The following is a 26,235-nucleotide window of genomic DNA, read 5'->3' as shown; positions in this document are numbered from 1 at the left end:
AAAAAGCAGATGTGCTGATAATTTAATTGTGTTTAATTTTCTGGTTTAATTTTTTGTATATATGCAGGTTTTTTAGAGATCTGAACGAACAGAGTAGAAGACCATTCTACGTATAAGACAGAGACAGGGAAGAAATCAGTTGAAAACAAAGAAATTAGGTTGGCACCACTGGTAGAGAAGTTGCTGGAGAAGATATTGCATAAATGAAGAGATTAATGGACATTGTTGTGCCTTGTACTAGCAACATACTTAGGAAACTCATTTACAACTGCCTTTCAAGCACAGACAACACTATCGTCCTGTACCCCTGGAACTGCAAGATAAATTCTAAAACAAAATAAAGCTGGATAAAACAGACTTAGGCAAAAGAGTGGTAATGTTGGTAGGAAAAAGTGTATCACAGAATTAGCCCAAACTAGTTTTTGTGGATTCCATACCTCTACTGTCAGGGGTGTCACCACTCTTTCTCAGACAGCAATAAGAGCTGGAAATACTTGCAGAGGCTTAAAGCTTACTTTCAGCACCAAACTGTTGGCTACAGCCAACCGTAGTAAGCTACTTGCCACAGAAAAGAAGTTAAAATCTACCTTGTGGTTTTGTAGGTCAGCAAGGCAAATTATGGGTATCTCAGAAATAAAACATCAGACTCAAATCAGCAAAGAATTGTATTCTTTTTTTTCAACCATTGTGTACGGCTTTACCAAAAGGAAATGCCTCAAGGGAAACTTTGAAGACCAACATCAACTAAACAGCACTGAGAAAATCCAGACCATTTTACTACAGAGGTAGTACAGTGGAGCACCTGCATTAACAAGACGCATCTTATGAGAAAGGAACAGAGTGTTCTGGAACCAATATCCATCCAGCATAAAGTCATGACAAAATAATGTATGTCTGTGAGATGAATCCTGAAGGGGCAGCCCAGAAGAGAAGAAGAACAAGACCTACAGTCAATCACATCGGCAGATAAAGTAATGACTGGAACACCTTAATGTCAAGCTAACCATTCCCTTGGTCACATCCTCATCTTCTAGAGGTTTCTTCAGGCTCTTCAACAGATTCTATCCCCTCCTATTAGATACATAACTGTCTACGGTGTATGGATCTGTCTCTCCACAGCATATTCCTGCAATGTGTTATCTTGAGAATGAAAAAGGACATGAGTAAGCTCTAGCCAGTTCAACAACGGGTGACAAAAGCCTATTATTCCAATGGCTCTTACTTACTTTCCTACATTCAATTTTAAAAGCACAAAAATGAAGGATATACGTTCACGTTTACTTCCAAAACTCTCACTGACTAATATATATATACCAAGCCAGTCAGCAGTGGCATAGATATAAACCTGTTTCAATTCACATTGAAACAGATTTAGCATACACATGGTATGGTCAGTTACCTCGTCCCAAGAGAAGGAATGAGAGCATACAAAGTATACAAGGTAATTTCCTAAATCATTGTGCTGTTTCAGAACCAAACATATAAATATACTATCAATAAGAAAGGTCATCAGCATGTAGGAAGGAACTAAGAATATTTCCTGAATCCGACTTCTGATATTAGGGCTTGGGTTGGGTTTTGGTTTGGTTTTTTTTAAGAATTTCTTTTCATGCACACATGATGGTAAATAAGCAATACATATTAACTAAACAAAATATTAATGCAACAGAAATAAAAGCAAACACTACAAAATCATATTGAATTTAGCATTATAGATTAAATGTTCAACCCGTATTATGACTACAATTATTATTCATATTACTGTACTGTCTAGGGATCCTACCGAATGACGAGAATCCCACTGTGACAAAAGTGGTGGAAACACAAATAAAAGAAGACTCCTGGATCATAAGTCTTATAATCTAAACATCAGACAAAAGAAATGAGTAAAACACTCAGAAACATGAGAACATGAGCTAATATGAATCAGTGTAATAAACAGTAGTCATAACACATCAGCAGCCCTAGAGAAATACATTTTGGCAGGCAGACACATCCTAACCATCTTTTTTTTAATATTTAGTAAACTTTTTTTCCTATTGTATATAAACAAAAGAAAAAAATTAAGCAAACAAATCCATCAATCCTAAATGTATTATGTGGAAGGTTCATTAGGGCTAGCCTTTATATAATCTCTAGTGACGCACAGGTTAAAAAAATGGTCAAGCCAGCCTAACAAGATTTGTCTATCTTTGCTGAATAACTGAAATTTAGTCATAAGCAAAAATCATTTTAAGAAACATTAGTGCACAATGAACTCCATCTGAGGGAAGAAGAAACACTGTCCGTTTAATCCCACAAATCTGAACTTATTCTTTGTGTATAACAATTTTATTCTCAAGTGAAAACAAATAAAATTTTATAGATGTTACAAAGTGACCACAGATCTAAAATTATAAACTCATCACAGTTCATTCTCCAGCAATAAGCTGAAGTAGTGAAGCAAACTACTCCCATCAACTAGTCAACCACTTTCCATTGTCTTGGTTGGACATAACGGATGCCCAATCCCTTCTCATTCACAGAGAAGGAAGTAGGATGTTCTGTTTTGTGGTCTCCTTCCATTCTTCAGGTTGCTACTGTTTGGAAAGATATCAGCAAACATACTCAGCTTCTTTAAGAAACAGGTCTTCTGTAGACAGCTGAAGTGGACGGCAATCTCTTCATTCAGTGGATTCTCACAGCTGAGATGTAACATCCTTGTGGCTCTACTTATAGAGGAGTAACTGAGAATTGTGCGGCTGTATTATACAAAAAAAACTTGCCAAAGAAAGAGAGCAAGAATACTAAAACTAAGCAAAATAAAGGGTTCTAAGACTGAAGAGAAGAAAATGACCTGTCTCTCCTGGTCCTGTAAAAAGACTGCATTCAGATTGTGTCCCTATTGCTTGCATATTAAGCTGCAGGCATTAGCGTAGAAGTGCTAGCCAAAAATGGATAGGGAATGCTATGAGAATACATCTTTCATCTGGTCAAGAAACTTGCCACAGTGTGAGCTGTAAATCTTATTAGATAAGGAACTTCTATGCCTTGTAAGCCTTCTAAACACTTATTAGGCACATCTGATTATGGTGATTTCTCTTTGAATCCTTGACTGTATCATTTAGGGAAATTACAAAAATGCATTTAGTAAAAAAAAAAAATAACCTGCAAGAAATATAATTTCACATTATTATGAAAAATTAAATACGGACACTTGCTGTTCCTTGGATTCCTAGTCAAGTAATGACCATTAGCCATTAGGCAAGGAAATCAAAACACACTAAGCAGAAAAGTTTGAAGGTAGTTCATACAACCATGGCAGATCAGGCTCAGATGCAAGTAGGCAGTGGGGCTAATGGAAGAGCATAAAAACGTCATAGTCTTCAGGAAATGTCGATCTAGATGATTCTCTTAAAATGGTGTGACTGGAGGATGTCTTTAAGACAATTAGAGGAAATGTGGTAAGATCCGATATGCTTCCTGAAGAAAATGTAGGATAGTTGGAACTTTGTCTCACCGTGCTCAAGAAAACCCTTCATAAATATACTAAAATAAAAACAAATTCTTGAGTCTGTATAAAGTGGAAAAATCATGCAAAATTGAAAGTAAAACCAGTATGTGTGAGCAGTTATATAACATGTACAGAATAGTCCAGTGGAGATTGCTCCTTCCCTCAATAGTGTATCCTTAGGAGTCAGCCTAAGAGTGTGAAGTTAATTTTGAGCAACGGTAAAGACATTTTGGTGTAAACGATTGGCATGCCTTTGCATTAAACCAAACTTGCTTGAATTGCAGTGGCAATAGGATTCTGCTGACAAGTAAGTTGAGTCAAAGGAAACAAGCATACAAAATAAAGGAAGGTTCCACTGAATAGCAACCATCGTCAGCACTGTTAGGTATTTGTACATGGCACCAAAAGGGGTAAAGAGGAGCAAACACATCAGTTGAAGGGATTCTCAGATGCCTGTAGTAATGCTGGAAGACCGCTGCCGTATGTACTTTGATTCTGAGATAATCTTGTACACAGTGAATGCAACCAGTGATGCAGGCAGACAGACTAGCAATTTTTTCTGCAGACTTGGAAATTTTATACTATCCTCTTATTTGTATCATACAGTGCCATATTTCATGCTTTTTAGAAATGAACAGGATACTATGAAGTCTAACCCAACCTGTTTGCAGTTGATATTTATGCATAACTTTCTTTGCTTCAGTCTTGCTCCCGATAAGCTTGCAGGAGCATATAGGGGACCTTGACAAAAGTCTGTAGACTACTATTAGAATTCTAGTGGTGCCTTAGGGAAATGGAATTTTTGTGAGTTTTAAATGCAATTTTAATTCAACATGATAAGAAAACCAAACAGTTTGTGCTCTTTGACAGCCTGCTCCCAAGCCACCCAAATATGAATGAAACTGTAATATAGTAACAACCAATGATCAGAATATGACCAGCATGATGTTTATACACGACTGGGACTGGTATTAGGCAAAAATCAAAAGAGAGGTTGCAAATTTTAAGTGCTTCTGGCAAAGAGCAGAATGATTTTGCTGGCAGAGGTCCTTAACCCAGCATTGAAAGGTTTATCTGTGGTTTTATAAACAGATATACCAAATTAAATTAAAAGTACAATATCATGTCTTCTTACCAGAATCTCTTCTTCCCACCTCCCAAACTAAGCAAATGATTTTTGCCTGGATTCTTCAGACACTTGAGGGATTACATTGCAAAGAAACTTATGACTTGGAAAAACAGAAGTTCAATTCACTGTTTTGAAAAAGTTCCAAATGGTAGGTGCTACTCTGCCGGCATGAAGGAAAATCTCCCTTTCCTTATCAAGAATTTGTAATGAAATTTTTCTCTTTTATATTCTATTATGTTCCTATCTCAGAAGACAAGACCCTTATTTTATAATTGTGTACCAAAGAAACATAAAACCCATTACGGAGGAAACTTCCACATTGTGAATCTCTCTCCATAAGAAAGGAATCATCAGTTCTCTTTTCTGAAGAATTGGTAAAGGAGAGAAATCCTTCTGGTAATTGCAAGTTTCCTTAAAATTCAGTGGTAGAAGGGGTAGACAAAAAACTTCTCTGAAGGCAAATATTTAAAAATTTTGAAATAAAACATCACCCTTCATGAACAAACCCATAATACTCTGAAGGTCACAGGGACGGGAGGTTGGTAGAGGACGCTTGGGAATCCCATGCATCTGACTGTAGGCTGGACTGAAAATCAAAGACAGAACTCAGGCTGGTGTAATTGCGGTGGTAGCAGCAAACTGCTGATGATGACCCCAGTCTCCAGGTGCACCAATGTCACAGAAGACTAGTTAACTGAACTACTCAGAATAAATTCCTTAGCCCAGCTGGTGAGAAGCAAGTAGAATATTCAGTTTCCAGAGACTACATTTACCTGGCAAATAAGTTATTACAGAGAACGTGACAATGACAATGTAAAATAGCATAGAAGGAAAGACTACTGTTCATATTATTTTTTACGAACACAACTTGCACGCGTGCACACACACACACAAATGCTTCTTAAAGAGGAAAAATTTAATTAAACATTAGCTTGTTTAAAAGAGTATGAGGGCTGTCTTTGTTTTACGGATGTCAGACACGGTGGTTTGGTATGAGGCAAAAATTACATGACTGGATTGTTGCAGAGCTACAAGGCGAATGGAAGAAACAAGATGTATATGTGCTTGCTTGCAAGCATTCTGGCTAGTATCTTAATGAGTTCACAACTTCCAAAAGATTCAGCTTTCCTTCAGGTATTGAAGACAAAATTTTTTATTTCCTCTTATTTCACTTTTCTGTGAGCTACAATAAAAATCTGTGGGTCTCATTTTCTCTACCCATGGATCCTTCCATACTACCTGGAATCCACTGTAACTGAGAATAAAGTCTCTAATATTTATTTTGTTTAATATAAAACAAATTCAGTTTTAATGTCCCAAGGTCCCAGGATTCTAAGATGTAACTAACTGGTAGTCTTAAAGGAAACAAATCTCTAGAAACAGATGCATCTAGTAAGCAGTCTATTGCTACGTTTCTTCCTCTGAGACGTACTGCATTATAAGCACTAAAGGATCACATGGCCCAGCGGAATAAGGTCATAGCATCTACATTAGTATGTTTCTTAATTATTAACAATAATTTTATAATTTCATACCATTTCATGATCATTCTGTCAAAGATGATGAGCTAATTATTCATTAGGTACTTAGAATATGTAAGGAGGCGCATGTACCTTGCCATTACTTTGTCAGATGTAGTCTGTTGAGGAATTGCCACATTATATAGGTATGTCTTCTATAACGTCAGTGTTTTCAGTTCTCTCATTACTTAATCAGAAGATCTGCTCTTGCCTTTGGGCTCATCCTAGATGTTCTGTTATTTATCATCTCTAGTGATATTTGCAATTGAGTTACCTGACTATGAAGGAATTTTCACACGTTAATTCATTTACATATACTATTTCTGCATCACACTATAAGAAATGAGCTGGAAATGATGAGGTCAGAAGCTGTAAGTAAAGAGCTTCAAAAATAAAACATTTTCAAAATCTATAAATATCAAAGAGATCATGTAGTATTTGTGGAGAAATAATTAAATTAGTTTTCCCAAAGATAAAATGCATTGATCTAATCGCTAAGGAAGAAATGTTTGTGGGTTTGGATTATTTTTTTTCCCCAAGTTGAAAAGGAAAGCAGCAATAGCTTTTTATGTACAATTCAAATTTAAGTAAGAAAAAGTTACAATTTAGCCTACATTTGTGCCTCTGAAATACCACAAGTTTGGCTAAGTTAGTGAAAAACTTATCAGAATCACTTAGACAGGAAACTAACATCAAACAGCTTCCTTAGTAGTTCCAAAATACAGAAACACCAGTTAATTCTAGCCATCTTTAGTCATAAAAGTCATTGTCTTCAGCGTTTGTCGGCCACTCTTACTCATTTGCCTTTATCCTTCAATCCGTCTTTAAAACCCATTTGGTATCTATGCTCATTTTTACTGATATGTCTATTTAATACAGCTAACAGGCAATTTATCTTTTTTTTTCCACCGCCGTTTTCAACTTTGATTTTGTTATTCTTTTTCAAACACAAAATAGTTTTTCAGTTGAGGAACACATAACTGGAAGGGATCTATAGGATCAGTCCTACAAGTAATGTCAGAGAGAACTACTTTGTTAATTCCTTTACATGCCAATCAAGTTCCATCTTACTCACCACTATTTCAATTGGAAGACTGTTGCTGAACTTCACACCACCAGAGATTTCCTTTTACCTTTCAGCCTAAAATTTATTCGTGGTCAAGTGCATCCATTCATTACGTCAACACTGTCCTTGGTCTATTAATAAATATAATTAAACATCCTTTTAACTTTTGCTTTCTTAAGGTCAACCAGCCATGCTTTTTAATCTTTACTCATGTGGCATTTTCTCAGTGTCTGAATAGTAAACATTTTCTGCACTTCCAGTATTCCAGACTGGATTGCACTGGAACCTGTATAATGCTATTAATAGTCTTTCTATTTGGAAATAACATCTTGATATCTAGTACATTTTTTTTATATATATATATATATATATATATATATATGTCTAGTACATTTTTGTGTGTATATATATACACACACAACCCCCAAATCTACAAATTTGTTTGTAAAATTATTTTGTAAATTATCTCTTTTCTTAATAGAGAACAGACTAGCAACAGATTTCAAAACACTAAGAATTACTAACAATTTTGTCATGCATAAAAATTCATCCTTGTTTATATTTCCTTGGAACCTACTATTTTTGGGGTAAACTGTTAGATTTTTTTAGAGTACTCTAGATTGACAGGTTCTATAAATGGGATAACCTGAAGTATTTTCCTTAAAAGTAACTACATTCAATGCCAAAATGATAAATGGCCATCTATAATACCCTAAAAAAAAATAAAAATAAAAGAATTCAGAAGAGAAACACAGAAGGTAAAAGAACAGTGCTAGAGAGTAAATGTAAGAAATTGAGCCACTGAAGTCATCCTGCTGAAACCCACTGTCCACCGAACTGAGCAACGCTGTGCCACTAAGCAGCTGTACTACATAATGAGTGTTTAAAAATTCAATGAAACTCCAGCTACTTTTTTCCTTTGTGGGTTTTGTGTTTTGTTTTGTTTTTTTCAATCAAAGGCAATGTCCAGAAACATTATCAATACTAAAGAATCTGTTCATGGTATTACAAAAATTCCTAACAGACAGTGACTATTTTATTGTTGGATGCATCCTTTATTTTATTAATGATGAGAAGTAATCAATGGAATGCTAAAAATAAACTTGTAAAGAAATCTAGTCTGAAATCTGAATCTGTTGTTTGAAGCAAGTTCAGTGGTCACGGTAACACCAGTTGAAGATTGACTCTTGCCCATTGTAATATAGGCATGGCTCTTCTAAAAAGGTCACAAATTTTTCAAATATAGGCACCATGTTTTAAATTTTGCACATACAAAATATGTTCATGTCACTCAAATTACACAATGTGGCAGTGTTATAAGTCTGAACATTATTGTCATTTAATGGCAGAGAAAAGAGCCCAAAGCTCACGTAAGACTAATGACTAGGACAAATCCTGAAAAGAGACAAAAAGTATAAAACAACAGTTTTCCTGTTGCATGTAGTTTTGTGTGTGCATGTGTGAGAGTGCATATAACAAAAAATGTTTAAGAGTAAGTTCAGATAATAGCCCATCCATTTGTTCTCAGCTTCTTATCCAGTTTCATTGCTAAAGGCTTTGATTTTAACTGCATGTTAAAATGCAAATTCAAATCCCATATAAACCATTAGTTAGTGCGCTGACTGGTTCGAACCAATCAAAATTGAGAACTACTGCCAAATGTCTTCCTTTTAATCTACTTGTCAGCCTCTGGGTACGTAGGATACTTGACTGTCTCAATTTTCTCCTTAACTTTATATGATGGGTACAGGCCTGTTCTTCCTAATTTCCTATTGATGCCTTTTGAATAACCATCCCAGTGGTTTCCAGCTACTCCAATTATATCTCCAGGTTCCATAGGAATTTCATCAGCAGTTCGTGGATGATGAGCATAAATAGCAATCTGGTTGTGGGCATTCTGTCCCCCAAAGTAGTAGATATCATCCAAAGAATGGAAATACGCTGAAGCATCTGGATGCAATGTCTGCATAATTTCATAGGCAACTCGACAAACCTTAAAAATAAAAACAGAAGAGAGTCATAAATATTGTGCTTGCCTGCAATATACCACAGAAGTCAGCAACCAATGTGTAACAATTAAATTTCACAGCAGATCAAGTTTCGGTATGTCCAGGTAAAAACCAACCAGCCAACCAACCAAAAAAAAAAAAAAAAAAACCAAACCCAAAACCACACCAAAACAACACCTGCATATTTACTAACAAGAAGCATACAATTCTGTAGCATTTTAATTAGTACTCTGGTGATCAGATGTGGTAAATAAATAAATAGATAAATAATTAGAACAGTCTACCTTTTAGCAAAAATTGAAAACCTCTATATGAACACTAGCTATCCTGCTTTTTAAAATGAATGATATGTAGCCAATCAAATGTAAAAGCAAATTCATTTTCCTTTTCTACTACTAATAAAAACTGTGTTTTACTTCCATCTGAACCTTTAAAACTTACATTTTCAAAATTTATTCTGCAATAATGAAGCTTTACATTTACTTTTCTAAAGGAAGCTCCAATTTTCACAATCAAGCAGCTCCAGAAGTCCAAGGCTTTAAAATACTGTTAATATTAGAACAGTGATAGAATTATGACTGTTGGCAACTTGGAAGACAACTACATGAAACTGAATTCCAGCAAGACAATAATGATGTTGGTGAGGCGAAAGATGCATTTTAAAGTGGCATTGTATCACATTTTATGAAGGGAATATTCTTCAGACTGAAACCAGGTCCCCACATCAGAATCGTGTCATGTATCTCAGAGTTGCCAGAAACACAAAAGGCTGCCACTATTTTAAACAAAGCTCTTTTCAACAATTGGCTAGAAAACTCTTCTCTGTCAGGTGTCTGATTTGGCCACTGTGACCTTTCTGACTTCTAATCTACATTACTGTATCTTTCTCTGATTTTGTGTAAGCTTGATAAAGCTTGAAAAACAATACAGCAGACTTCTCCAACACAAAGAAGCTTTGAGCTTTTTCATAATTTTCAGTCTATGTAAATATAGTAAAGCCTGATTTTACTTTTTTCCTTCTGAAGATATGGTGAATAGAACTTTGATCAGTCAAACTAGACATATTTGTACTTTCCTAACTTCTTTGAGAGAGGCATTTGCTTTAAAAATGTGATAGATTTCCTTTTATCCCTCTCCATCTGATCTTTGAAATAGTTTTTCAGAAGTAGCTTTCAGAAGATCAGGCTGAAGTTAATTATTTCAAAGTACTTGTTATAACCCATAATATAGAAACAAATTTGATTACGCATACATTGGTAAGAGGTTATTTATTTTATAGCTTCTGTGACTGTTTTTAATATTTTGTTCTCTGCATGTGTGCGCACCCCAGAAGGAGGATACACACACACACTCTCTAAAAGACTTCAAATCTTTTCAGTAGAAATGCTTTTTAGTGGAAGTGTCCTGCATACCTGACATAAAAGTTACAACATCTCCTCTCAGCAATTGTTTCCTTTGTAGTGCCAAACCTGGGTAACTAAACTGTAAGCTGTTGAGGGCAGTAGGCAAAGAATCCACATGCAGGATTATAATTAAAGCCAGCCTCACATTTTTTATTCATGGATTCACTTGTTTTCTAGCCTGTATACTTAAATGTACAAGGCAAAATACAAAGACTAAAAAATCCTGGAAGGAAATGAGATTATGAAGAAAAATATGTCAGGCAGAGGGAGCTACGATTTCATCTAAATGAAGACTGAAGAGACAAAAAAGCTCTTTGTTTTAATGTGCAATCTTAATTCTGCTACTGTGTTATGATTTGTGTAACTGCCACGTGACTTTTCTATACATCTCAATTAATGTGATGTTGCTGAAATACAGTGCCAAGGTAGGTTGTTTCCCTTGACTCTACATCACTTGATGGGCATAATTTCTTTAAACAACAGTATTTTAATGAACGTCTATTCTTCAGCTTGTATCACTATTCATTTAGTTTTGGTAGCATAAATCAGAATTAACATAGGGGACTTCCTAAAGCACCCGATTCTATTCACATATACCGTAATTTTCTCTTAATACATCTGTAATGAAGTTTTGACACTTTTTGGCAAGGAAAAGAAAATGGAAAAGAGCCAGCATGCAATTGATTAATGTGAAAGTCCAAAATCACACTGGAAATAAATTAGACTACATTCTTATCCTTACTTTCTCTTCATAGAGATTGGACAAAAGATGGTCATTTACAGCCTGATTTTGTTCATATTCAATGCCAAAGTAACCGCCAAACTGTTTATTTCATTGATGAAAGGACAGGGATAGTAGTTCAAATGTTTGAGATCAGAGGATCAAATTTTAAACCCGTAAAAGAGAAATCTTTCTGAACAGTGGGAAAACTTGCAACAGACCTTAGAAAAGTCCAATGTATGAAAATGCTGTCGAGATCCACATTGTTGCATGACCAGCAAAACTGGTGCTAAATGATTTTTGAGGAGTTTGAATTATGAAAGCACAAGAAATTGCCCGGAATAAATTAAGCAGATGGTTCGACCAAATTCATAGTCCCGGCTATTGAGAGTAACAGTCTAATACAGGATTTCCTAGACTTTAGCAGAATTTTCTGCAACTCTGGAAAACCGAATATGTCATCCAACAAACACGTCTATTGTCAAATGCAGGGAGATGCAAAATGAGACCAGAGCTCAAAGATACCACATACCTCAAAGGTACCCTCAAAAGGGGTTGTACTAGACGACCTCCAGAGATCCCCATCAACTTGTATCACCATAACTATGTCAATGTATTTTAACATATATTCTTCTTTTGAAATGACTCCAACACTTACAATTCAATTACAATATATTCTGTCCAAGCCATTTGTATATTTAAATGTTTCTTCTATGTTTATAACCAGTATTTTATTAAAAGCAAAATTTACCACTTTTAACACAGTTACCTGAATATAATAATAGCAGAAAATGTTCCAGATTTATTAAGTTTTTACCCAAGACCAGATAGTTCTTCTTTTAGAAGATGAACTGTCTGTACACCAACGCATGTGTGGCATTTAAGACATACAGCCCTAGGTCTTAGCTGATGATTACCTCTTTCACTGTGATATGTTTCAGCGGACATACTTTAGCTGAATCAAACATTATTATAAAAGTGGATGGCTCCTCAAGAGCTTTTCTTAGTGAGGATTTTTACTTTGGAGTTTATTCATGTCTTGGTACTACAGAGTAGCCTATATTAACAACCTTTTAAATATGCTATAAAATGTCATTTTCCTCACAGGGTTTGGGAACACTGAAAAAAAATGTATCCACAAGCATGATTGAGGGATAAGAGGCTTTTCTATACTTTTTCTAGTTTTGCTGTCTTCTTGCCATGGTAATGTTATTAAGAATTCTGGCTGTCAAGGTCAATATATCACTGTATTGATCATATATTAATATTAATATTATGCTTGTTACCTATCTAATTGTCATTACAGTACAGAAGACAATTTACATTTGAGGCTGTGGAAAACATTTCGTTTTGAAGTGAATTTTAACTTTCAGGTTTGTGTCCACTTCCATGTAACAGTACAATCATGTGTGATCATAATCTATCGCCATCTATAATTGCATGCTTTTGTAACCAGGAGTGTCACCTAAGAGCATATATGACAACAGTAGGTAAAAAAGATTCACTCTGTTTGATTTAAATCATATTTTGCCATACTTGAATCAGCATATCAGTCATGAAATACTGCTTTCTGATAATTTTTAATCTTAAAACAGTTTTTTGTGATATATGAAATTAATATGCAATATGATGTAATAAAGAAGAAAATGCCAACAATGACAACTATATGATTCAGTTTTCTAATGGACTCCAACTTGCCTCATCAGACCACTCAAGAAAGGAAGCTTGTAGCATATAATTATCTGCAACAAGAAGTCTCTACAGATTACAGTGGTCAGAATTCACATTTATTGCACTGCTGCTGGATTGCTAGAAATGTAATCAACTGTAATTAAATGTCTGCTTTCCTCATTCTTTTCCATTCGCACAATTAACTAAGGCAACAGCAGGCATGTTTGAACTGTAGCAGAGTGCACTGATGAGTAGAAATGGATGGACACATGTTACATATTAACTTAATGCGAAATTAAGAAGTGTTAAAGATGTTTAAAAATTTTTTTACTTATTTCAAATGTCTTAGCTAAGCTGCATAGAAATGGATGAATACAAGTTATACATTAACTTTATGGAAAACAAGGAACTCTTAAACATGTTTAGTATTCTGTCTTGCTTATTTCAAATGTCTTAATTAAGCCAGTAACTTCCACTGAAGAGAAGTAATCAACTAGTGCTTACAGTCCTCTGAATGTTCACATAGCATACCCAGCCTTTACTTCTTCCCTGAAGTTTTCATGAGAGAGCACTGAGAATAAGATAACAGGAGCATGAAGAAAACTAAGATTTAGAACTGGTACATATACTCCACATTGTATTTGTATTGCTGTTTACCTGGGACGAAAATGTACAGACCAGGAAGTCTGCCTGAGACAAAAAGTGAATATCCAGAATAACACCTCTTAGGGAGTTTTCAGTGTATCGGTTATGAAGTCCTGCTGACCAGGATATGGAGTTATCACTGATAAATTCATAATTTGGATACCTGTGAAAATACAATACACTGTTAATAGCAAAGTTTTTTGGTTTTTTTTTTTTGTTGTTGTTGTTTTTTAAAAGAAGCATCATCTTTGCTGCAAAATAAGGTTGTTAATTTGTTTTAAGCGAGCCTCTGCTTTACAGGGAGTGAATTATAATTTTGCTGAACAGTCTAGAATGTTACTGCTGCCTCCAAGCATGCCCTCTCTTCTCCAGAAAAAAAAGAAAATTAAATAAAAAGACACTGTAAGTCTGTCGGAGATTTAACACTGTAAAAGAAGTGAAAAAATATCAGGAAGTATATGCCACATTCTGCTAATGCTACCGATTTTAGATGAAACATAAGATCACTTCGCTTGCTCTACTGCTAAATAGAATATAGGATTGTGTCTTTACTAGACCACATTTTGTTTATTACCATACTCTCTATTAGATACTAGTTATGACACTGTGCAAGAAAATCAGTCTCCTGTAAAAAGGACATATTAAATAAACTAATCTAAACTAACAAAAAAAAAAATCTTTCACAGTTATTAAGGCTGCATGGAGAACAAATTTTGCAATTACTGGTCGAAAGGAAATAAATGTAAAATTTCATGTCAATACATCATTCCTGACATATCATAAACAAAATATTAATACTTTAAGTTAAAGTATTTTTATTTGAAATACAAACCCAAACCTTGGTTTATATTATTTTAAAAATAAAACTAAAAGTTTTTAACATACAACAATGACTTTGAAAGAAAAAAAATCCTTTTTAAAAATGTTGAAAGAGAATGGTCTTTCTCAAAACATTTGTACCCCTCTACTGGGGAACTGAAATCTGAAATAAACTGCAAAAAGCAGCACGAATTAATTAAATTTTCAGTCAGCCTCCTACCAAAATTAAGTTTTATATGAAAAATTCGAGGTAGATGTAACAAAGATGATAATTAGATTGCTGTTACACAATAATTACATTTCAATCATGAAGTGCAACTCATGTGACTAACCTGCCAAGTACAAAATTTCAGCTACATGGCTAATTATGAAACAATTCAAATAAAATCTATTTTTCAAATTTACAACTTCATAGCAATTATAAAGCAATATATTACATAAGATAGTAAGGCAGCTAATATTACATTTGTAAGAACTAATCATTCTTATACTGTTTAATAAAGAAAATCAGAATATAGAGCTGGCCATAACGCTGGAGCAATAAGAACTTAGACCTGTAACTAAATGCTTCAAAGCCTGACTGTCCTGTGCTGAACATTGCTCAAAAGGTTTACACTCACCAGTTCTTGGAAAGTTACTGAAGTTAGCATGCACTTGTATACAACAATGCAGCATGTGCATACACTATGGACACACGGTAGACATGATTATGACAGTCTCTTATAAGAATATGCTTAACTGATTCCATTTTAATGTTAAAACTATGGGAAAACTGTTTTCAAAAGTGAAGTGGGCAAATATAGCAGGCTTTTCCATCTAACATTCACTAGCTATGGCTACCAAATCAGGAAATCTATCTCAAGAGCAAATCAAAAAGCCATATGCAAAACTTCCACATTTGAGGAAGAATTTTAATTTATCTTCATAATGATTTTAATAGCATTTTATGTTCCCAAGAGAAACACCTGCTCTAACAAAAAATAATATATGTATGGTAAATTTCCCAGAGATAGCATGACAACTTTAAAGGGTTCATCTGATCATGAATGTCAGGGGAAGTTCATGTTACATTAAAACAAAGACAAACCAAACCAAACCAAACAAAACAAGGAAGAGAAGGTGGAAATATTATTCATTTCGAATAACTGATAAGACCTCTTCTGAGACATTATAGAAGCATATGGATCAAGCCTATCACAGTCATCATTTTCTTTCTTATCTTCTCACATCTTAACATTTTTCGTCAATATTTAACCAGCTCTCAAAATACAACAGATGACAACACAATATTTGTGATACATTCTATTTCTGTTTCCATTGTGTGAATCATATTAGTATTTTTTTAAAAGAAAAAAAGTACAGATCAAACAGAAATATGTCACACACTACAGTGAAAACTAGCTGAGGAACAGAGATAGGCACCAGTCTTATTTCAGTGACACAGCTCTGAGGGGAGCAACATGAAGAACATTTAACAGAAGATGTCATTTCTAGGGACAGTGAATACAGTAAAGATATTTGCACACCCCTTTGCAAGTTCTTGGCATGAGGAATACTGCTAAAATTAATCACTTCCTTCAGAGTTCAAAAATCAGAATCCATGTGCTGAGTAAAGACAACAGAACCTTTCTTGAAGAATCTGATTTCTTACTAGCAAAAGATCAGTCTAATAACTTAACAAATTAAGCACACCAAAAAAAGTGTCATATTGATCTGGTTAAAAAAAAAAAAAAAAAAAATCAGTTATTTACACATCTTCTTATGCATACATTTAAAATTTTCTCCTTCCTCCCTTTATTCTGGAAACAGTCTTTTAGATGCTTTTAAATTTGGTCTTCAATACCATTTTGTAAAGTTGATCCAAATTCACCTAACCAACAGTTTCAGAAACCATTTCTTCAAACCAGTGATCCAAGCTTAGCATTTATCTATTCACATGTTTAAGTTTTCAAACAAGCACTTTTATGTTGTCCCCCCCACACAATGCTACATTTGTGCTTGGGAAAAGAGGTTTCTTTTAAACAGCCTAAAATGTGAGTATAATAGCAGCCATACTCAGTGTGACCAAAGAATCTCCTAGTCCACCATCCTGTCTCCAACACAGGCTAACAGCAGAGCATAAAGAAAAATACAGTAAAAGGCCAAGCCTATACTCCTCTCAAGCTTAGCCATATGTGGCCCACTGACTTCCTGCATTAGGTGAGGTTTCATTCTCCTTCCCACTCACTATAGTGCTTTAGATTCTATTTAAAGCTATTCTTACCACAATGACTACAAAGAATAAAGGAAATGAAACTTCTGAAGCTCTATAGTTAGCTCTTGCTTCCTTCTATTCCCTTTCTGTCTGTATTTATATTATGATTAATGTAATACTTACATTTTAAGCTTTTGGGGAATTTTTTTTCTTTTTAAGCACAACTCAGGCACGATCCTATTACTAGGATTCCTGAATGCCTGGTAAATGAATAATAAATAATAAGATGTCGTATTCTTACTGAAAGAATCACCTAAGTACAGTATTTTGTAGGATCCCTCCTAGCTTTCCAAAGAAATTACCCACACATTCTCTCCTCTATAACAGGAAAGGAGCAGACTGTGAAGATAAAACCAAAGAATAGAAACTAGCATAATACTGTTCTCTTTGTATTGGACTACATATATGTAGTAAATCTCCTCTACGTATCTAAAAATGATATCTAATTCTTCTAAAACTACCTAATAGATTCTTGAAACCTATATACAGGGCAGAATGGATTTTTTTTTTCCCCCCCCCCTTTAGGAAAAAGGGAAAAGAAGAAATCAGAAGGTAGGGAAGAGATAGTTTAAAATCTTTCCTTCTTGCACCTACCAGCCTCAGATGAGGATACAAACCAAGCACAGTTATGAGGCTATTTCAAGTCCCAGTTGGTTTCAGAAGCTGATCAAGTTGTGTAACTATGGCTTATCGCTACCCCGTGCGGCACGTGCAAACCAAGGCAAGTCCCAGGCTCCTGCTCTCTATTTGCTAGGACCGGGGAAGTGTCCAGAACAGGCAATGCAAGCTTTCCTCCCGCTGAAAGAAGAGTGTGAGCATTTGTGTCAACAGATGGAGTAAGAAATAATGTGTTTATTCAGGTTATGCTCTAAAAAGAATTGGAAAATGTATGAGCTGTTCATCAGACTCCAGAACTTTGAAACACTACTGAATTCTATGTATCACGCATGCTACGACTCAGGGGCGAGGAGGGTTTCAACAGCTAAACTACGGATAGTACATGGGGAGAAAAGAGATTAACTTGCTACTGTGGAAGTAAATAAACAGTGAAATAGGGTGGGGAAAAAAGCTTTCATAAGTGTTGAAAAAAACCCTCATGAGGGAGGCAAATTACTGCAAAAAAAATGAAAACGCAAAATACAGATGACTTTACAGGTAAACATTCTGAAAGGAACAATGTAATTTGTTGAATTTTAGTGCTTATATACATGAGAAAGAGACCTAAATAGATTTATATATAAACCAGAAAGGTATTAAATATGGTTTCTTAAGAATTTATGTGCATGTTCAGCTGCATTATTTTGACTACTCTACCTTAAAGAGAGACGATGCTGTAAATAATATTATAGATGAGAAATACATATACTGGAAATACAAAAATTCATATTTGAAAACTATTAAATCAGCCAAAGAACAAGCAATTTACACCATCCCTAATATATCACTTATCTAACATAAATACCATGACCTCTGCTTACCAGCAGTTGTCAAGTGCTTTAACCCCATAATCATCACAGCTGTTGAACTCTCTCTCAACCATGCTCCTCTCCAATCATGTTGTTCTATGTCATCCTAATTCTGAAAATATATCACTTACTACTTTCTTTCAGAAAACAAAACAAACAAAACCACTATACAGACTGATAGTACTGACTCCACTATCTTTCCTACTGTACTTGCAGGTAGACCTCTGACTGCAAGGGAAGTTTCTGAAACTTCAGTCAAAACATTTCTGTTTTCATGACTGAATAGTTCAAAATACCTCTCAATAGAAACAACATGCCTATTCATGGGAATGTTGGCTAAATTTTCATTATTTAAATGCCAACGTTGTTTGACAGCCAATCACTCTCATGTAAAGAGAGATATAATATCTAGTACTTACTAATATTACTGTACCCAATAATGAATGAAAGATAAGTTAGTGCAGTACAATGTGACACAGCTGTTTCTATCAAAGTTTGGTAGTTCAATGTGACTAGAACTTTTTTATCAGAAGTGTAAACTGATTTGTAGTTTTCTTCACAAGAAGAGGAAGAAAAAGCTCTTTATTCCAAAACCTGACCTTAACCTGCCTTCAGATGCCCTTAAATGCTGAAACATCAAATTGCATCCTGCCTTCTATGAAATCACAGGAAGTTTCAAATGCTTTCTACTCAATTGCAAGCAACAGTAGGCTGCAAGCAACTTAGGAAGTTATGTTTCAGTATAAACTATGACCTGAAAACTCAGCAGCAACACATAAAAAATTATTCACTACTTACAGATTCTATGGCTTTTACTAAGAAAATGTACAAAATGAATGCTGTACTAATGAGATATATCTTATCCTATTACAGTAAAAATGTGATTTTGAATGGACCTTGAACCGCCACAGAAACTGCAATGCTTAATAAAATTCAGTATTGTTTTACTGAGCAAGTCACAATGCTACTATTAGTTTTTATTGCTATTGAAAACTTGGGACAATGTGTTTACATAGGTAGTGCATCTCATTATTATTCACAAAGCTAAAGTACATAGTGCTAAGGATTCAAAGTTGAACGCAAATACAGAAAAAATGCATAACTAAGATTGTTAAAGCAATACTGAATTCTGTTACGTTACAAACAGTAAGTAAAGTTATTTAGGACAATGTAATGAATTAAATATTATAACCTCAATTTTGTATTACCTGTCTTTTCATTGTTCAGATTTGCCCTTTAAATGTTATGTTATCATAATTGTTTCTGCTACTGTTCTTGTCTCTACATATACAAAAAAGGAAGGATTAGATTGCCATCATCTGGAGTTGTGTATGTTCATTTAGTTTTTTCAAAACTCCGTAATTTTAAACAGCAGCCCCTTATAGATATGAAAGAAAAATAGAAATAGCACAATTGAAATACACAGGTTTGAAATGCTGTAGAAAATTCCTCTACTACAAAATAACATTCTCTGCTTACTTTGTATATGCCAAAGAAAATTTGTAATCCAGTATGTTATCTTACATATTTTTCCAAGAACGTCTACCAAGAATAAAACAGTTCAAAAATTTGCCACTTTTGAGTTACCTTGATTTTAAAAAGTATTAATTCCCTTGCTTAAGTGAAAAATACGTATTCTTCTGCTCAAGGGAGATAAAATTTTGGAAACAGAAATAGGTGCTATTCAGTAAACAGATAAATAGTACTCAAAAGGAAAACATGCTAACTTGTACTCGATAATGAATACGATTAAATTCAATGCATCTGAAATACTTAACCAAGTTTCCATAGTCATGGCAATAAGCATTTGTGAAATTGTTTATATACGATGAACACCATAACCCAAGAAAGACAACAGTTAAATATAGAACATTACTCTTCCATATGCATCTGCCGCCTTTTACTAAACAGAAGGTTTTGCCATCTCAGTGACACCTTGCAAAACATGCAACTTAACAATGAGTTTTTACAGCAAAGTACAGGCCACGTTAGGAGTAAATGAATGCATACTCTGCATTTCTGGGTTTGAACACAGTTATATTTTCTATGACAGGCTGGGATATCCTATAGCTAGGGTAGGTTGTTACACCCGTGTTCTGGAAAGCTAGAAGAGGACAAAGAGCAAAAAAGGGACAGAGAGAATGCTACAGATCAAGAATCCCACATATATTTAAGGACAAACTTTAAAATTATTCAACATGTAAGGTGAAAGTCATCTAAGTTGTCAATACAGAAATCTTTCTGAAAGAGTCATTAGAAGCTTTTCAACCAACTTACAAAAATTTCTCTGGCAGCTATTCACAGAAAGTTATTGTTTGGACAGGTGAAACTTCTTGATACATTAACTAGTTTTTACAATATTGCTGAATAGTTTCTTTTTAATGTGTATGTTCTACAAGAAGTTTGGTGTATTTATTATTTAAGTATTTACTTCCTTTTTACAGCATTGGTTTGTTTTTAAATAGTCACAGGTATCTTGCTCAACTCTTCTAGATTTTTAACATTAAGCTTTGAAAAGCATACTTGGGAAAAAAATCATCCAAAAAAGAGAAAGTCTGGGAGAAAAAACAAAATCACTGGAAGCTGAAATGCAATCTTAACTGTATAAATGATAATGAAAAAAACAATACTAAGATTTGTGCGCACAATAGTCAGAAATTGTAAAGCTAACCAGAAGGAACAAACTGTAATGTAAACATAATTCATCTTACTTGGATTTTGCCTCTTGCAACAATGAAGGGTCATCTGTAGCCAAATACACTCTTTTTTTATCAACATGCATTCTGCGAGCAAGAAGTTCAAAGCGCTCTTCAACATGTACCATGTATTCTTCAATGGGATGAAATGCTGCCTCTGTTCCTACTTTGTCTGTCCTTCGGACATGAACGCTGGAAAAAGGCAGAAACAAGGAATTCAATTTATAAATACAATACATACGTTAGCAACTGAAATTTTAACTTCAAATTTCATGCCTGTGCTTTTAGAATGCATATTAAATTGAATCCCTACATAAAACAAGGAAGGATTAAAACTCATTGATGTCCATCAAGACACACGGACAACATGAAGTTAGCTGTCAATCTGTTCTTGAAAGCAATATAATAATCTTGCAAGCAAGGCAAATGGTAACTGAAATAAAAGAATGAAGGAGATTTAATTATAGCATACAAGGTATTCCTTTTGTGCAGAAGGTTATGTTACCCGGTGTAGTTAGGTATTGCTTGATCAATACGGTTCAAAAGCAAAATAGGAATATTTGCATCATGGATATATTGGGACAGCAACTACAGTGCAGGGTTTCAATGAAGGTAGTTAAAAATGCATCTTCCCCATCTGCTTGAGACCTAACAAGTCTTCAGATCCGCCAGTGGTGAAGCGGCCTATCGACTCAATGGTCAAAAGCCAACTAACATTTGGACAGACCTATTGTGTACTCCTACAAAAAGAAAGATTAAGGATTGAAGGAAAATTCTGGCAAAGAAAGCAGTATTTGCAGACTCTAGTACAGCCAGCAGCATTTTTCACTTTATGTGACAGTAAAACCTTTCTTCCACAAGCTGCTCTTTATTGCCCATAGGTGCTTTCCTTCCTTCTCCCCATATCTCCCCATACAGACCTTTCCAACTCATAGTTACTGCTAAGAAACAACAATAGTGAAAACATCAGCAGGAAAGGGAAAGGCACATACCATGTTCAGGTGCAGCCAACAACAAAATTAGTTGTGGGTTGTGGCATGTGAAATGTAGGCTTAGCCTTTTTTCCTCAAATGCAAAGGCTATAGGCACTTGAAAAGAAGACCCAGACAGAAAAGTGTCTGGAATACAAGCTGTAAGGCAATTACATGTATTCTGTATTACATTACTAGATATGGAAGGACATATAAAAAACCCTTCTATTTAGCCGCCTTTTATATATCTGTCCAACTATAGGTAGGCAAGTATGCTGAAGAAGTACTTGTAACCAACTTGTACTATGCGCAGTTAAAAACTATAGCTTCATCTAGAAAGCACCCTCTCTCCCCACAAAATGTTTGAGTCTCTTGGATAACCATCATAAAACAATTTGCCCTGAACAGGAATCACTATATACACGTATTAAAGCACGGACTGTTAAAAAGAAAACTAAATACCCACCCGATCACTGGATGTTTGAAACCAAGTTTCCTCGTCGCTTCTTCTATTTCTTTTTCTAACCAAGGCTGTGGACGAATCAAGTATTTCACAAACTGCGAGACCCACCACACTGCAGGATCCCCATGTACGCGAATTAGCCTATCTGCCAGGTCTTCGGGGATAGCCAAAGGTAAATAAGGTGGCCGTGGGTGTAAGCTGTCAACAATGGGAAGTTCCACCACCTGAACATCCTTATCATTAGCCTCACCTGTTTTAAAATACACAGTAGGATGAGTCATTTACTTTATTAATAAGCTTTACCACTGGCAAGTAACATCCCAAACATATCAGCTAAACTGTATCTTCAACTTCAAAAAGACTACCCAACCCTTGCTCTACTTTTTCAAAATAGCATTAAAAAAAATCAATAAAAATCATAGTTTTAGACCAGATTTATGTACAAACTGTACCTAACAATCCACTCCAGTAGAACAAAGTTGAAGGTCTTTGAATTCTTAGCAGCTGGTATTTAATAAAACATAAAAAGTGTTCCTGTTTATATATTCATACCTTTTTATATACAACTACACCATTACTGTGTGCTAAGGCTTACTTGGACAGGCTTGTTATCTAAAATGCTTAAAGTTCAGTCACTTGTTTAAAAAGTAAACAAAGAAATATTTTAAGGCATAAGAAACTGTTAAAAAAGTAACTATACAGCCCTGCTGCTCTCTTGAATACATTCTATTGCACTAAATCTCAGCATTTCAGACATCATTAGAACCTTTGAATTAGCCTCTCTACTGACAGAAGGGGAGAAAGGACAGAAAGAGAGACAATTCCTGTCTTGAAGAACTTAAACTATGAAGTAGCAAATTAAACAGATCAAGGAAAACAGCCAAGCACTATACAAGCATGTGATTTACATACAGATAAGAATTTGTTAGCTTTTAAATACTAACTGAAGTGGAATATACAGATGCTTTAGATGGGACTTTCATTCAAGGCTCAATAGCCACTAAACATTTTTTAAGATTTTTTACAAATTACATGAATATAAGTGTCTACATAATTGATAATTCAAAGCTATTTTCATATTGTGAAATAAATTATAATACCTGACAACATAATACAAAGCATTACATTTTTGAAACATGGAACATTTCAGGTAAGATTTCTAGTGTGCTTATTTCCTCCAAAAGAATTTTTTCATTGTCCACAGTGTTTACTGGCAAAGATGGCTAGTTCTCTGTTTAGTGCTCACCAGCCAGGAAAGAAAACTCTTTTAAATATAAACAAATCAAACTTACATAACTGTTGATGACCAAGTAAACCTAACGGCTGAAAAAAATCAATTCAGTGCAAGGATAACGAGCCTTATTTTAAGAACAGTTTAAAAATCCCTAAGGTTAGAACACTTTTGGATGCACTAAAAATCATTTCAGAATATTTGTGACAAAGTCCTAGAAATATGACAATTGCATGATTAAGTCACACATTGCCAGAATGCTACATTAACACCAGTGAGCCTACCAAAGCTACTCAAAATTGAGCAGTAACTCTCTGAGATACGGTTATTTAAATAAGGAATGTTTGTTATGATCAGGTATATTTTCAATTAATTTTTAATAGATTTGGAAAATCTGTCTTCACAGATGTAGCTGTATGTTAATATTTTATCACTGCACTGTATAACACCACTGTAAAGGGATCTTTTAGAATAATTTCATGTAGAACACGTACTGCAGGTATGGATGATATTTTTTAATTCAAGAAGCCAATTCATGTTTTTACCATCTATTATATCACACTTACAGGAAAAGATTTAGTAAAAGTTCATAATTTTAGTAAAAATACTGACCATTTAAGTTTTCTTATCATAAGATGGATAATATTTTATCAGTATGTCTTCAGAAAGCTGCAATAAAGAAAAGCAGCCTGAAGCCAGGGTAGTGCTAAATCTGGTGCAGACATGAAGTATTAGTCAGAAGTCTAGACAAGAAATGTTTAGCTTGGTAAGAACGCTTGAGGTTTCATCCTTTTTACCCTTTCCCCCTCAATTGACAGGGGGGGAAGGAACAGGGTGGCAAAAAACGCAATAGCAATCTTAGCTAAGAGAAGAAAGAAAATAGTCTGATCCTAAGTTGGAGAAGGAAATTCGTTGCAATTCTTTTGAGGAGAAAAAGTAGAGATGCTAAGGTGCATATAAAAAGGTGAATTTTTATTAAGTATGGTATCACTGACAAGCTTTTAAACTTCATTCTATCACTGAAAAAATGTGTTGCGTAAAGACAGCCATTTGGAAAGTCTTACTATTGATAAAGCTGATTGAGCTACCTGACCCACTATTTGGCATTCTGACCCTGAAAAACACCCAATACATTATTCCACACTATTCAAAAGATAAGAGGGTGCTTCTAAAAATTTCCACAGGCTGTCTTAACACTTTGAAGAAAACAAGATTGGCCAGCAATAACTAGAAAAGCCCTCAGCATATAGCAAAATAGACTAAAATATACTAGAATCACATGAATACCAAAGAAGATTGGGGGGGGGGGGGGGGGGGGGGGGGAGGGCACAAAAACAAAAAACAGATTTCAGTTCTCAACTGTATGTGATATGTTGTTTAAATAGTAATGAAGTTGAAGACTTGCTGCAAATCAAAATCAGAAACAAACAAAATGTATTACATTAAGGCAAAACAATTTGGTTGTGCAAAATTAACTACTAGGTCAAGCGTTAGTAAGTGCACTTTGAGATATGGAAAACAACTTTCTGAGAAGGAACTGAAACATCATATGGTTATTTCACAGAGAAGATTAGAGTCCCTTACTTTATAAAACTACACAATATGACACCCAACAAGGGAAATATTAGTGAAAGTATGGGTAACAAATGGAAAGTCATAAAATGGAATATTCACAAATACAGATCAAAGAATGTGTTATTATAATTAGAAATTTTGAAATGGTTACAGAAGCCACTCATGCTTCAGGACTTTTGCCAGTTACTAACTGTTGACAAAATAATTCTGACACACACAGTGTTCTGTTGAGACAATGCATATAATTTAAAAAAAAAAATTAAAAAAAAAAATCAAAAGATCAATACAGTCATCACTATTTTCAACAATGTTCTATTTTGTTAACAGCTTACATAAAATCAGATGTGGGCATGGTGCATAAGTCTACTTAATCCAAACATACAAACATCTGATAAAGCACAGCCATTTGACATCACTAATTAGAACATCTGTGTAATCAAACATGAAGATGTGTGAACAATTCTAGGAAACTTTTTGACAACTTTCTAGTTTTTATTGCCTTTATTATCATTCTCAACAGTGAAGAAAAAACTTCCTATTAGTCTTCACTCACTTGGAAAAGTATGAGATAGCAGATGCAGTGAAAGGAAAACTTACAGCAATTATTTGCTTTTGTCCTGGACAAAAACAATGAAGAGTAACTCTTTAGTAACCTGAAGAAGTAAACAACTCTTTGCAACAGCCATATAGGCAAGTGACAGCTTTCTTATCCCACTGATCACTTTTTTTTTTTTTTTAGTGTTCATCAAAAGACTCCTAATAGGCAATTATCAACAGGCATAGTTTAAAAAACTTTAATGGAAATTTTGGATAGCAGGATATTGTTTTAGTTTACTCAGAAATAAGCTGCAGTATCAATGATACAATACATAACCAAAACTCAGTCAGATTGATAGGCAAGCATATACATTACAAAAACATTGTCACATTCTTGATTGATATGAATTGTAGCTGAAGATAGTGATGTCGGGTTAAAAGTACAGAACGATCTTTTTATCCACACATTTTTTCAGGTTTTAGCTATATATTCCTAAGTTTTAAAATATTTCAGTTCTTCCACTTCACAGCTGTATTTTGTTAAATAATAGATAAGTCATAAAAGG

At 34.6% G+C, this 26,235-nt stretch overlaps 1 protein-coding gene across 5 annotated transcripts in view; it reads right to left on the bottom strand.

The window, feature by feature from the left end:
- Positions 1–652: 652 nt before the first annotated feature.
- FUT8 (fucosyltransferase 8) overlaps positions 653–26,235 on the bottom strand; it is a 137,325-nt gene continuing 111,742 nt past the window's right edge. For all 5 annotated transcript variants that reach the window (XM_029999176.2, XM_029999208.2, XM_029999162.2 and 2 more), the window contains 4 exons: positions 22,330–22,576; positions 20,908–21,084; positions 13,670–13,820; positions 653–9,201 (listed from right to left, as the gene is read on the bottom strand). In XM_029999176.2, coding sequence (XP_029855036.1) covers positions 8,884–9,201; positions 13,670–13,820; positions 20,908–21,084; positions 22,330–22,576 — 893 coding nt within the window. In that variant the 3' untranslated portion in view covers positions 653–8,883. The remainder of the gene's footprint in view (positions 9,202–13,669; positions 13,821–20,907; positions 21,085–22,329; positions 22,577–26,235) is intronic.

This window comes from Aquila chrysaetos, chromosome 2 (genome assembly GCF_900496995.4).
Source record: "Aquila chrysaetos chrysaetos chromosome 2, bAquChr1.4, whole genome shotgun sequence".
NCBI classification, from domain to species: domain Eukaryota; kingdom Metazoa; phylum Chordata; class Aves; order Accipitriformes; family Accipitridae; genus Aquila; species Aquila chrysaetos.
Note: the sequence above shows the minus strand (reverse complement) of the source record. Positions and strands in the feature narration are given on the sequence as shown.